Genomic DNA, 15,180 nt, shown 5'->3' on the forward strand with positions numbered 1-15,180 from the left:
ATTAAGAATAACAATTTAATGTAAGTTAAAAGAAAATTATTATTGCTACTCCTCTCTGGAATCCATAAGTGTCTCCTTTTTGGTTAGTTCCAAAACGCGCTCTCGTGTCTTAGGGAAATTCGCACGGGGTCTAACTTGCAGCTTACATAATCTGGTTGGATTTCTAGCTAGATCAGCTATTCAGTAGATGCACGTGGCAAGACTTAGCTGCCAAACCAAATTTTTTTTATCTAAGTTAATTCCTATTTCTTATTATTAAAAATAAAAAAGAGATAATTATCAATTTTAAACAATTGTACTTAGTTTAAAGAAATTAATTATTAATGCATTAAAACTACTCATTGATATAACTAGATGGTTAAGATAGAAATCCACGTGTCGAAATTAAACTTATTTTCAAAGTTCCCTAGCATTTTAAATTTATTAAAAAAAATGCCGTGTGTCACGGCGCCAATGTTTCGAAGTTGACAATACATTGCGTTGTTCTTTAGTAAGATCTAATAAATTCGGCTTTACCTATAAAGTCGCACGTGGATCTCTAAATCTAAACTATCTAATCTAAATTAAATTAAATTATAACATGATTACAACAGATCTACAATTTAGAATAAATTTTAATTCGGGTTATCTTAATTACAATCTAGATTACTACAATAACATAATTAAACCCTAACACATAATACTACAAAATTAAAGTATAGAAAATAGCCAACATACCCCTGCACCTCTCTCCCTCAATATGAAAGCGTCTTTTCTCAAGACTGGTCAGCAATCAACTCTCGGACTGCTCTCCAAGATTCTTCTCCCTTTCAGAGGCAACCCTTCAAAGTCCTTGTGATTGGTTGATGAAGAAGGGGCTTCCCTTTTGGCATCTAATCTGTCAGTTGGTGAAGTCGCCGTAACACTATTAATATCGAGTTTTCCCTATCACTTTTATCGCTTAATTTCAGACTTTTAACATATCCTAAATTGTATTTGCTGAAAGCTGCTGAAATTGCCAGCTCCAGCCTTTTTTTTGACACAAACACCTCTTTTGGGCATTTGCGTCAAATGCAACTGTGGCGTGCTTGCAGACATGCATTGAGAAAGCATCTTATCCGAGGCAAGTCGCTTTCCAAAACTTCACCCGAAAGATATGTTTTCCTTAGCGTATGCGATTTTGGTTTTTCATTTAAGGCTAGTGCCCTTTTGAAAAAAACCCCAAGAATATTTTCCATCAGGGCAATTACGGTGCTGGGGCTTGGCGTCAGTTGACTTGCAGTGACGAAGTGCTGCTTAAATTGCTTTTTTCATTAAAGATATATTTGGAGCATTACACACAATCGCTTTCCTAAAATAATTTTTCAACTTCTTTATATTGGCCTCAGTAGGATTCCCTTTTTTCCTTCTGCCAAGAGTAACTTTATTTATTCTCCACTCTTTTACCTTGTTTCACAAGGCAGTTCCAAGTCTTTTGGATACATGATTGACACAGTCTTTTATTTCGATTTCAATTTTACAGCCGTATACATTTTTGACAGTTAGGTACTGGTGAGTTTTGGCATCACCATCAGACAGCACAGTCGTGTATTGCATATTACTCTCTGCTACAGATCGATTCCACAGAATCAAGGCAGACTCCATTTCCATACTCCCCGATGTACCTTGAAGGTTTTTTTGGCACACCGGTTCATGAGATTCTTTCCATATACCATATTCCGCAGAATTTATTCCCAAATCTTTTGCTGTCATTGTGCAATCATGGCAATATTTTGACAGCAGTTCGTAGTCTATTACAAGTCCAGTCAAAATGTCAATAACAAGACCTATACCATAAAGAGAAGTATGACCTCGTTTATGTCATGTTCCATCATATGAAATATTGATTTCTAAGATATCACCCGGGGACACGTTTGATTTTGATTCCCAATGTTTATTTATTACTGTTTCTCTAGAAACACGCAGCATTTCTGATTTCATCAGAAAGTTTTGCTCAGCTAGACTATCTAGTGAATATTTTTTTGTCCATCGTTGACATTCCAAAAGTGGAAGAAAGTGTTTCCATTGTTGTGTATCCTTTTCCAATAGACCGGAATGCGGATACAAATTTGCAATTAATGTCAAACTTCTTACTTGAAGTTTCCCTCTCACTAGTGAAAGTTGAGCCAAAACTTTTCCCGCAACTTTCACATTTGAGCTCAAATTTTGACGCATATCTCTATGTTATATGCTCTTCAATCTTTGAGTTACATTTATTGCAGTGACTACAATGCACATTTTTTAAAAGTGAGCTAAGTGAAGATAAATCTATAATGTTGCACTGTGAGGTACTGCTCTGAATATTTCTTCCTGTTTCTAGAGATGAAGAATATTCTATCATAATGCAGTTCAACTGTGGCGAATCAGCAACAGAACTAACAGTTTCTTTTTGACTCGTATTCTTCGCCCTCCTTAGTTTTGCATCTTCAGAGCAGGCCTGCTTGTTTCTACTCATTCTACCTTTCAGTTTTCTCCACTTAGAAGTAATAAAATCCATTAGTCAAAAAATTCAATAAAAACAACTCAAAAACGTAATAAAAACAATTTAACACCTAACGAAAACAATTTAGTAAGAATAATAGCTTAGGAAAAATCTGATTGTTGTAGAAATAACGAAAAAAAGAGCAATTTTGACGATAGAAATAAACAAAAGCATTTAATAATCAAGCAATCAGCTAAGTAAGTGTGTTGCCAATTATATTTACAAAAAAAAACCCTTCTCAAATGAGGAATACAAAGCACATTTAACTTAAAACGAATCTAAAAAAATCGGCTGCTTCAAGCTATAGACTTTTGTTTTCTGAAGGTAAACAAAGGGGTGTGGCCTAATTAAAATGCTCATATCTCAGTAAAAAATAATTCGATTTTCAATTTTTTTTTTGAAAGCTTATTACATCTATTTTTTAAAAAAAATCAAAATGAAAATTTTGGTCACTTTTTTCAAATTTGAAGGTCCCCTGTACCCTTATATTTAATTTGATATTGTTTAAAGTGGACATTGCTGTGTTCGCTAATAAAGAGATGCAGTTACATAATTCCTCTGTGGGAAACCCACCATTTGATATTAATTAATTCAGCATAGGGAGGATCAACATCTTGAAAAATTAGGCTGTCTAAACATGCCGGACGCTTAGAAAACTTTCTGCTAACAAATAAAGCAAAATATCCGATCATCATAATATCGGGATTAACGTTGTTATAAGAGTAATCATCCAAAAATTGCAATTGTGTCTGGGTTTCAGCTAGGTTACTATTATCATCGATAAATGTGTCTAACTCAATCATCCATTTTCCTTTTTTTTGAGTAATTTATTTTCCTGACACCCTGGAAGTCAATCAGACTATGCGTAAACAAACTGAGCGTCATTAGCAATTGTAGATCATGATGTAACTACAATAATAAACGAGCGCGCTTCTGCCCCACGCCCGAACACTTCGTAGAGTAGGTGCTACGTGTATGCCTAATAGTGAACTTTGTGATCGTGTATAAAAATATCGTGTCGCTAGCCATTGGTTCGCGATCCTATGTGTATCACATCACTTTTCCTATATATGTATTAAATACATTGATGTTAAAAAAGAAATTGAAATATAAATCCATGTATGGCATTTACATTTTGGAAAAGTTTCATAAGTCTTTCTTCCTTCTAAACCTGTCTATTTTTAGAAAATAGTCAACTCCATTCTGCTTGGGCCACGTGTAAATGGTATAGTAGTTCCGCACTTTTTGGCCACACTGATGCTAATGCTGTTTTCTCAGCAGTCGAGTCATCTGTCATGAATATGGCAGGGAACTAGAAAAAATGTTTCTTTGATGAACTCAAATATATATTTATTCGAAACACTGCTTTGAGTTCATATATTGCACCAGCAACCACAAATGTCCATGAGAAAGGCTTCCTCAGACCTAAGTCTAATTGTCTATGAACAAATCCATATGCAGATATTTTACTATTATTTGCAGCAAAAAGTGAGAATTTTTCGGAGCATTTTCTCTTATCAAAAGAGGAAGGAGGTAATACTGAAATTTCGCTGCCAGAATCGATCAAAAACTTTTGGCCAGTCTTCCGGTCATGGAGAAATAAGCGACTGGGCTTTCTTAATCCATCTGCGAAGCCAGCTATGACGGGATTGAGGTGTTTTTTTTGTTGTCTATAATTACAAGATATCTGGCACTTCCTGGCTTTAGTCCCAAACCGGTTGTGATAAAAACATAAGTTTGAATCTTCACCTTTCCTTGAGCGAGATCTTGAACGGTGTCTCGGAAATTTGCAGCTGAAGCGCCTCAATTTGCCTGGCAAGCGTTTCAGTAGTAATACATGTTGAATTAACAGGTGAGGTAACATAACTTGAAGTTGCACAAATCACGCTTGGTTGAACGACTTTAGGGACTCTTCAAACTCACTAACGAGTCTGGCGCACAGATTCTTACATTTTTCCGAGTCCAGAGAGTTAAGTACAATGTCAGAAACATGTGCTAGCATTTCACCATCAATGTTAGCAATTAGAGCCGAAAATTTTGTCTGGTCGCTGGTAATCCCATTGTAGGTGAAAGTATTGTCGCATTGCACTATCTATAATCTTGCGTTTGTTTTCCAGAAGGTTGTTCCCTGTTGTTTTCTTTGCCTCCGCTTATTCATATGCTTGCCCTTCGTACGAAGGGCAACTTTAGCAACCTGATTCTGTTGCTCATCAAAAGGAATCTTGTAGGATAGTTAAAAGAGGTCTGGAAAATCAGTAGGCTTAAAAGCTTGACCAAGTAATGAACTCATTCATAGTCCATAGGTCACCACTGAAGCGTAGGTTGCGTTAAAAATGAATGAGAGACCAGATAAAGACAATCACATTTTATTATATAAACATTTAAAAGAAATATTAAATTAAAGATTTAAAGTTAACATCAGATTGCGAAAAAAACAGGCGAAGCACGCTTGATCAAACAATCAACAACCATTGGACTTCCTCTTCACTTCAGGGCAAGCATTGATGTGAGCTGTACATACTTCTATAACATAAGTACCGTTCTCGCCGAAACCTCAAACACCGTTTTCCAGCTGTATAATAAGATATATTCAATACCCGACTTATTTCTCTGATGGATTTTCCATCTTCATTAAGAGCCACTAGTTTTCCTTTTAGAATGTCAGAGCAGTGGAACATTATTTTCTCTAATTTAACAATTAAAATTAGAAAATCTCTAAATAATCTACAACTGTAAACTTCAGCGAAAATCTCCGAGTAAAATTTACTCTGCAATTTGCTAGAGCGAGCCCTCAAGGCGTTGAAGTCAACTTTTGGCAAATTTAAATGTTTTCAAACTCGTTTTTTTTTTCAATCTGAGCTTTTATTTAGAAAAATATTGCTTTGTTCGTCGTGTAACATACTTTTTTTAAAATTATTATTCTACAGCCATTCCTTTATCAAGAGATGTTAAATCGCCCTTAGCACACAAGCCATGTTGGTGAATGATGCAGTGGAATTCAAGAATTGAATGTCCTACGTCTGTTTGAAATAAACTTATGAAACCATTTTTTTTCTTTACCCCTCATACTTGGAGCACCATCAATTGTTACTGAAACAATTTTTTTCAAATCAATTTCTTTCTCAGCAAGCGAATTTTTAACAGCCGTACAAATATTTGTGCCCTTTGTAGTTGTTAGCAACGATCTTATCGCAATTAATTTTTCCTTAATGACGTTTCCTACGCAATATCGAGCAAAAACAGCTAAATGTGCAGATTTAGTGACGTCAAGAATTAGCGATATAAAAGGAGCGGAGTTAATGTAAATGTCTTATTCATCTGTTTCATTTCCTCTCGAAAGGTAGCCTTGAAAAACATCAGTTAATCAAAATCATCGGCTGATTTGATTTTTTAAAGTTTGTTAACAATATCAGTAACTTTTTTTTTATTTTTTATAATGTACTTTGAAAAAGAAATTCTTTTATTCTATCTAGTTCTACAGCCATTTCATTTTTGTCTGCATTATTAGCATTTTCATTAAGAGGATCTATTTTCACATCAATGGTTTCTTTATCTTGATTATTTTCTCCAGATAATTCCTCCTCTAGTTAAGAAGGTTTTGCAGTGTCTCTGTCTATAAATTTGGAGAAAAAGGACACTTATCTCCTAATGCTAATTTCGCCAATGCATGTTTTCCCCTTACTGAAATGGGAGGGGCATTGGGCAAAGAAAGTTTTTTTTCCATAAGGAAAAAGCATTGGTGTTTGCAAAATGCCCCATACATTCCAGTAGAGCAAGTGCAAACCCTTAACTCAGTGTTAATAGTGTATGATTTATTAACATCATTATCGCTCTGCACCTCAAACAAATTTGGTGCACACTCTCGCACATTTTCATCTTTTAAGTATTTGCTCTTTTCATATACTGATTTTAATATTAAATCTACATTTCTTCTGAGAGTGTGTGCGTATTCCAAAAGTTTTCTAGCTAAAAATTTCTCCCAAACCTCAAGACAAAATTCAATCAAAGCTACTACATTAAAAGCTTTTGTCCTATTTAGGACAATATCTTTTACTATGCGAATCGTTGACTCGGCATAGTTGTTAGTATTGTTATCCCTGCTTAATGATCTTTCTAGCAAAACCCATTTTTTTCCTCTTAGGAAAAAATAGTTGAATCTTGCTACAAATTGTGGATACTGTTTTTCCTTTCGCAGCTCGCTTACTGCCTCAGAAAGGTTTGTTCCTGTACTGTTAAAAAATTGAGTACAATTAAACTGAAATTCCAATTTAAGATTATAAGAATTTATCCTAATCCACTGTGTGTCTCAGCAATTTTGTAATTACTACCTGGTTAGATTTGTAGAAACTAGTATAACGTTCTCACATTTCCGTGAAAAAGACAACATTTATACATCAGAGGATAAAATTAAAAGTTTTATTTTCAGGAAAAGCATACAGTCACAAAACTGAGTGACTAACTTGAAATAAATTAAAATACAAAAGTGTATAACACACTGAGTAGTAGTAAATACTTTGTGGTTTTACAGAGTTTTTATATGCTGGGAAAAGTGCGCTATAACAAAAATGACATCTGTATCTTGCAGTCGCTTACAGTTAATTACCGAGAGCAGAAAAAAAATCAGGATGTGCTCGATAACAGGTTGCAGGTTCGGTATTCCCTTCGATCTAGCGAACTCTACAGTCTAAACAAAAATTCTTATAACAAAAAAATGACAACTGCCGAGATAGGCCTCCGATCGAATAATATCTGCAGTTTTTTTTCCAACTTTTGTAAATTGTTGTGAGCATTTTCAACATGGGTTAAATATGCAGTAGTATCCTGAAAATTATAGTTGCAGTTACAGCTTTCAAACACATTGAAAAAAAAACAATTATTTTTACAAAATCAATTTATTACAATCTTACTACAACTTTTTAATATCAAAGTAATTGCCTTTTTTTTAAAGTATTTACATGAAATTATATTATTTAAGTTTTTTTTTAAATTAAGTTCCTCATAAATACTTAACTAAACATGTTGGATGAATTTTAAACTGTTTTCTTTGGATAACGAAATGTTAAGTGTATTATGTACTTTTAAAAAATTAGTACCATTAAACTAAAGTTCAAAATTCAAGATAAAAAGAATTTATCCTAATCTACGGTGTGTCGTAGCAATTTCATTATTGCCTGGCTAGTCTAGAAAAGTTTTTATAAAGGAAAAATGGACGAAAAGTTTTAATCCTAAGTGAAAGTATTTTATTTCATTCGTTCACAGTTTCGTTCGTTGAGTGTGAAAGAATGCAATTGATATACAAATCTCTAAATCTTTCACCTTCAGTAGATTTGGTGGAAAGCTCTGTTACTAAAGAATTTAAAGATTGTTCTACTGTCTTTATTGGACACTTTGGACTATCCTAAAGTGGAATAGCCAAAACATAAGACACTCATATTTCGTGTGCTCTCACCGTTCCAACTAATAAAAAAATGAACCCTTCCACCAAGCTCTCCCCCCATGCATTATCATGTGATGAGAGAATAATACCTTCACTTTTGTTACAGGGTAAGTGTTTATCTTGTTGGGCATTTTCAACAACTGGAGCTCTCGAAGCTCACTTAGCTATGAAAACTGGTGATCTGATAGGATTAAGTGAACAAAATCTTGTGGACTGTTCCAAGAAATACGGTGAGCTTGTACACGCCAGTCAGTTACCATTCAAACGAAGCACTAGCAAAAATAACATTAATAAAAGTAGGTACCAACGCACGGAAGCACGAAAATCGATTTTCGCTCTCAAAAATGGGGAAAAAGGAAGTATTTTTAAGCGTTACTGAAAAATGTATTTTGGAAGGAAAGTTTCCAAGGAATATGATACTGAATTTTATTTTTCGATTCAGTAAAGTACAATAAAATTCAAATAAAGTTAAAAATTAAAAAAAAAATTGGAGATTTGAACTCTGTTTAACTAAATAAAATAAACGTTAACTATTCATATCAAAATTTAATACTTTTATATTAATGACCTTTTAATATAGTATCGAAAAAGGTTACTATGAAATTTCATTAATAACGTAGTAAATCAAACTTTATCTTTGGAAAGGGCGCCGCCTAGTATTTTACAAACTTCTGACATTATGTATAAACCTGAAGTTCTTCGGAAGTTAGAGAATTCTTTCTAAAATGTTAAATGCCTGACAAGTTATCATTTATCAACCCACACCAAGTATATATAGGAGAAATGACATTTCAAGTAGTTTTTCTAGTTATATGTTCCCCTCTTAATTATTAGAAATCTCTTTAAATCCACCTAATTTCAGAAAAATAAAAATTCGTGAATTATCATAGATTTAAATTCCGTTAACTTAAGAAGAGAGATAAAAATAATTTTTTTTCCCTTCAGGTATAATAGCACATTTAAGAATTTATTTTTCTTGTTAGTGAACTGTAGAAAACTATTGTGACTGTATAATTTCATTTTGTCCCCCTCAAAATTCGGGATCCTGCAACGCCTTCAGTATGGGAAAATCTGATTATTTGAGCAAAATCCTTTGTCATTTTGTTTTGTATTTGTTGCACTCTGCGTAAACAGTTTAATTTTTTTATAAATATTTAGTAAAATACTTTTAATTCTGTACATTTAGGTTGCCGCGGTGGTAATCCCGTCCCTGCTTTGGAATACGTCTATAAAAATAAGGGAATAAACACCGAGAAAGATTATCCGTATACAGGCAAGGTGAGTGATTCACACCAGAGAATAATATAAAGAATTACATACATTAATACGTATGTTTGTAAGCAGTAAAATGTATTGATTAAAAAGTTGTTGTAGGATTTTATCACATTCGTAACTAACTTTTCAATTCCCCAATATTGCTTTTTATATACAGGGTATTACGTATTGTTCACCCTTAATTTATTTTTAGAATCCTTCTCAAAAACAGTGTTAGAAAAATTTTAAATATTGAAAATTGGCGCAATGACATGGTGGGCCATGGTCTTCTCCAGAACATTTATTTTTGCCTTGCCTCAGTGGAGTACAGCTATCAAAGTTTTGGGTTACCCTCTAGTTCTAGGAATCGTGGAAGAAACGCTCCTCATTAACTATTATTTATATTTAAAGCCAAAGTCCATTCAGGCAGTAGAATCCGAGTTCAACGTCATGAGACGAACGTAACTAGATATTTTTAAAAAGTTATTTAATATACAAAGTTTGAAGTTAAATGAAAGTTGCAAGGCCAGATATTATGGATATTGTTAACAATTTCAGAATTGCTTAGGAGTCTTTTTAATCAATATGTTTAGTATTGTAAAGACGTATGAATTTTTGTTACGAAGATTGTTTGTTTAGCTTGCATCTTAAAATTGCACAACACAAACAAATTGCAAAAACCTATATTTGCACAACACAGTAGCACACATTTTATTGCAAAAACCTATAGATGCACAACACAGACACATATTAACAGAGACGCAACATTTCAAAAAACCACCATCAATCTCTTTCTTTTTTTTTTCTTTTTTTAACCATTCCCGACTCATCGCCTCTTCAGAAAAGAACCAATATAAAAAAGAAAAAAACTTTTCTGGAAGGAAAAAGTTTATATTATTTCTTAAGCTTGATTGTCTATTGATTGAAAATAAAACAAATACAGTATTATAAGTACCAGTTATATCTTTAAAAAAAAGTGGGTTAAGTTTTGCGAAAATTTTTAAACATTCTTATATTGTTGATAGAACAAAAAATTTTTAAAAAAAATTATGCCAAATCTCATACATTGTCCAAATTATCTAAAATTTTGGATTCATAACAATGGGTAATCAATTTATATATAGCACTATAGTTCAAAATGCATCAGCACCATATGTAATGCCCTCAATGGCTTTTATTTTTTTGTCTGCTTTCTTATCACAATTTTTTTTTTCTTTTGCTGCCTTTTTATAAGTAGCTGTGTGTCACCTTTTACTTTGCTTTATACGTCGCTCATCAATACGGCGAGCTACATTATTCGAGCCCTTGTCGTTTTTAGAGCAGCTGTCGCAAGACTACCCATGTTAAAGTTGCTCACTGCTGTTGTAGCTGCCATCTCCAACCGCCTCTTTGAAACGAAAACATTTTTGGAGCACATACTCCAAATTACACTATGCAGAGTTTCGTTTGCATTCTGAGTTTTTGCAGATGTGCAACGTTTCAAAAGTTCATCACAAGCGAGTCTCTGATAGACAAGAAGCAATTTTGCGACAATAGCCTCACTTATGGTAACTTTCATAGTCGTGTGACTTGGTACTTTTCTACCAAGTGCCTTGGCGCGATTGTAAAAGCACCAAGAATCACCCCCTATAGGACACTTGAAATGCTTAGGGTGGGCATCTGTTGAAGAACAGTGGTAAAGTGATACAAATATTGCTGTCTTCATTGAGGTGAGGTCTGGAGCATTTTAGACAATGGCATTTCTGTAGTAATTTTGGAGCCTAGTTATTATATTGCCACCCTTCTTTTTGCCACCGATGCGATCCCCTTTCACTTTGAACTCCTTTACCTTGTTACGAAGGGCTGTGCCAAGCTTCTTCGCAACGTGATTAACACACTCCTCTTTTTGTAAATCCACATCTTTATAAACTTTTAAATTTTGTAAATGAATGAATGTTTTTGAGTCTCCATCTGAAAGAAGTATACCGCATTTGGCACTGTTCAACGGAACGCTGCCACAAAATGCTGGCAGCGAACATTTCCATAACATTTGAAGATCCGTCATAGTTCTTTTTACACATGCCGGAACTTCTATGACCCTCGCGCCACATGTGAAATTCAGGCGAGGAAGTGCCAAGTTCTTTTCCCGTAACTTCACATAAGTGGCAATATTTCGACACTATAGTGAAGTCCACGACAATGCCAGTGAAAATGTCAATAACACAGCCAATTCCATACAAAGAGCAATTGCCACGTTTCATCCACGTTCCGTCATATGACACTCCAATATTCAAAATACGTTCGTCATCTTCACAGGAACTGTTATACTTTCTATATTCTTCTCTCACTTTCATTCTGCACTTTTGGAGAACTTCATTTTTGAATGCCTTATTCTCTTCTGCTAGGTGAAGAACAAATTTGTCAAATGTTTTTCTATCCATTGGATTCAGTCCCATTGTCGCAGAGAATTTTTCCAAAGCAAAATGGCCTTTGCCTACATTCAGAAAGGCTGCAACCACATCTTTGTTTACGGCAAACTTTTTACTGTCAGGCATTCTGGGACTTGAAAAAGTACTGCTAGAAGCATTATTGCAAGCCTGGCAATAGATTTGCAATTTAGCTGAAAGACCATATTCAGTTGATTTTCTAACATCTAGGCAGTGCTGTTCACAACTAGAGCATTTTAACTCTTTCAGAAGAGAAGGCCAAACCTCATCAGCAATAATTGTGCTTGATGACACTGGCAAATCAGTATCATTACAATATTCATCTGAGAAAAGTTGTAATTTTTTTTCACTTCTAGATGTATTAGGATCATCTGGAACAGGTTCAGCAGAAGAAACATTTTCAATGTTTTTATTCCATCTAGCTTTATATCAATTTCAGCTAGTCAGCGATGGATGTGATTTTAGAGCATGCCATCTGGAGTTAATTTTATGCATTTTTAGCAAAAAATAAATGTAAAAAGGTAATAATAAACGTAACGAAGCAAAAAATAAACGTAATAAGTAAAAAAAAATCAATAAATAACAATCAAAATAAGTAATTTTAGACGTGTTCAAAATTATTACAAAAAACGCCAAAAAAACATAAACAAATGCAAGAATGTAAGCAAACCTACGGTTAAAGTTAATATTATGTGTTGCCAGATTTGTTTCATTGTATTATTAATTATTATAATCATCAATAATTATAAAATTAAATAAAAACATAAAAATATTTTTGACATCTGTTGCAAAACGGAATTTGACAGCTGTCACGTAATGTAAACAAACTCTGGAGCCACGCCCACTTTTTTTTTTAAAATCGCTATAAAATCGTAAATATTTGACGGATCGAAAAAATTTAAACGGCAAATGATAAAAACTAATTTATTAAATATTTTGAGCCAAAAATTTTTTTTTTCAAAAATTTGAACATTTTAAGGTCCCATGTCCCATTAAAATTTATTACTATTGAGGAATTTCTAAACTAAAAACAATTAACAATGGAAAAATTTGACAAACTAAAAAAGAAACGTACCACCATTCGATCAAGTATTTCAAAAGCAATAACTCGATTAGACGCTTTCATGCAAAATAAAGGTGAAGAAACTTATGAAACAAATGAAGCGGAACTAAACGAGTTGCAGGAAATTTTTATTAGTAAAGAATTAGACATAAAAATCTTAAATTCCAAAATGGAAGAGCTTATAACTAAAGCCCGTAATTTCAGGCAATAAAAAACTGAAAATTAGGCAGGCGAAAAGTCATTTGAAAAGCTTGAAATAGGCACTTAAAATTGGAACAAAATGGTAGTTGGTAATGCCTAAAAGCCCATATAGGTATCCAAGGTATAAATAAAGTTGCTAGAAGTATCCGGTATACCTACATATTCATTTTACTCGACTGTCGTAGCAATAGTACAAAAGAAGTGGACATAATTGCACACAAAAAACCCTCCACTGCGTAAGTGTGAAATAAAAATTGAAAACTCATTCTTACAATAATATTGTATGCAGATTTATTCTGATGATTGGTTGTAGTTGCACATCACAACTAGATGCTTTTTCAAAAGAGAAATTTTGTCTCCTGTCTGTCAGTCAATATAGTTTTAAACAAAGAGAAGCATCTTTCTACTTCGACAGAGGTTATGGGCGCGTACCTAAAACAACTTGCCATGGTAGGAGATATGGTAAGTTCAACTGTAGTATCACCAGAAAGTACTTTTGCAATGTCCTTGATGCATTCAAAGTCTGTATTTGCAGAGATGACGTTTTCACATTTCTTCCTTATACTGGGACCAGCTGGTCCAGGCACAGACATTAGTTCTTCAATAGTATTGTCGAAAATCTTTAGTGACTCGGACAAAGACATATTTCTTTTTTCCATGTGTTCAATAGCTCCAGGGAGCTTCCCAAAATAAGTTGAAATAAAAGTCAGTTCATTTTTTATTTTAGAACTGCCCAGCAGACTTTTACTTTTTCTTATGGATATTGCCTCTTCATCCGAAAAGCTGGTAAGGACTCGAGTAACTTCCTCAAAATTTGTGCAGTAGTAGTAGTATGAGACTGCTGAAATCCATGTTCCCCATCTCGTAAGGATCGGTTTAGGAGGTAATTGAATGTCTGGTGCAATTTCTTTGAACTCTTGAAGGGGCTTTCACAAATACTTTTTTTACACTAGAAACAAGCGAGTCTACCTCAGGATAGAGACGAGACCTCTAACTTCCTCTGCTATCCTGTGCAATGCATGAGCAAGGCACGTTAGATGGATCATATTAGGAAAAAAACTTCTAAGGCATTTCCAGCTTTTTTTCATGTAGGTGGCTACATCTGTAAGAAATAATAGCACTCTTTCATGCTCAGTACCATTACAAAGTGACAGACAATGCATCAGGAATGGAACTACATGTTTTTGCCGACGCCAGTGTCCTTGGTTACGGAGCAGCAATTTACGCACAAACTCGAAATGTAAACGGCCAGCTTACATCAGAACTATTGTGTTCTAAGTCAAGAGTTGCTCCTATAAACTCACTATTCCACGTCTTGAACTGTTATCTTCTCTATTGGCATGCAGGCTACTAGACAAAGTACGGAATTATCTGAATGTCCCCAACGAACAGTGTTATATATATTCAGACTCAAAAATAGTTCTCGCATGGATAAAAGCTGACTGTTTAAAGTTAAAACAATATGGCGCCAATCGAGTAAAAGAAATGCAACAACTATCACAGAATAGTGTGATGAGACGAGACAAGAAACAGCACGCGCTTCTAAATCTAACTTTAATCCTCTTTTTTACACACACACTGAACAACAAAATTAATAGAAAGAATAAAACATGAATAATAGCGCCCTCTAGTGATGAGGCAAATTGAATTTAAGGCCGAACATGCCGCCCACCTTGAAATACTATTTCAAAATTCTTAAATGTGATACAAATGCAATAAGACATTAAATGAATTGTTTACATGAATACACTTACATAAAGACAGTACAAATTACAAATAGTATAAATTTCTGCTTATTTTGGTAAGAGACACAATTTTGTTACATTTCTTTTAAATATGCCATCTGATGTTCTAACAGTTACAACTCTAACATGGTTGTCAATACCGGGGTGTAATTGAACTACTCTGCACATTTTCCACTTGGTAGGTGGCAAATTATCATCTTTTAACAAACATAAATCATTAATTTCGATGTTTTTAGTTGGCATAAGCCATTTTGGTCGTTGTTGCAGTCTACACAAATATTCCTTGTGCCAACGTTTCCAAAACTGCTGTACCATTTTTTGGATTATTTGCCATCTTGTTAGATAAGAAATGTTAGATTCGGTGTAATTTGGATCGGGAATGCTTGTTAATGGTCTTCCGATTATAAAATGACCTGGTGTTAAGGCCGATAGGTCGTTAGGGTCACAAGATAAGGCAGTTAAAGGTCGAGAATTGAGACAAGCTTCGATCTGGGCTAAGAGGGTCTCAAATTCTTCGTGTGTTAATTTGATATCACCCACAACCCGTTTTAAAT

General features: G+C 34.1%; 1 protein-coding gene and 1 pseudogene across 2 annotated transcripts in view; one reads left to right on the forward strand and one right to left on the reverse strand.

Moving 5' to 3' along the window:
* Positions 1–15,180, forward strand: part of LOC107450796 (cathepsin K) — a 70,224-nt gene that overhangs the window by 43,211 nt on the left and 11,833 nt on the right. For both annotated transcript variants that reach the window (XM_087153418.1, XM_087153419.1), the window contains 2 exons: positions 8,044–8,167; positions 9,124–9,215. In XM_087153418.1, the coding sequence (XP_087009544.1) occupies positions 8,044–8,167; positions 9,124–9,215 (216 nt within the window). The remainder of the gene's footprint in view (positions 1–8,043; positions 8,168–9,123; positions 9,216–15,180) is intronic.
* Positions 10,443–13,525, reverse strand: LOC147803107 (uncharacterized; annotated as a pseudogene).

Source organism: Parasteatoda tepidariorum, chromosome 10 (assembly GCF_982258835.1).
Source record: "Parasteatoda tepidariorum strain Cologne lab strain chromosome 10, Ptep-v5.0, whole genome shotgun sequence".
NCBI classification, from domain to species: Eukaryota; Metazoa; Arthropoda; class Arachnida; order Araneae; family Theridiidae; genus Parasteatoda; species Parasteatoda tepidariorum.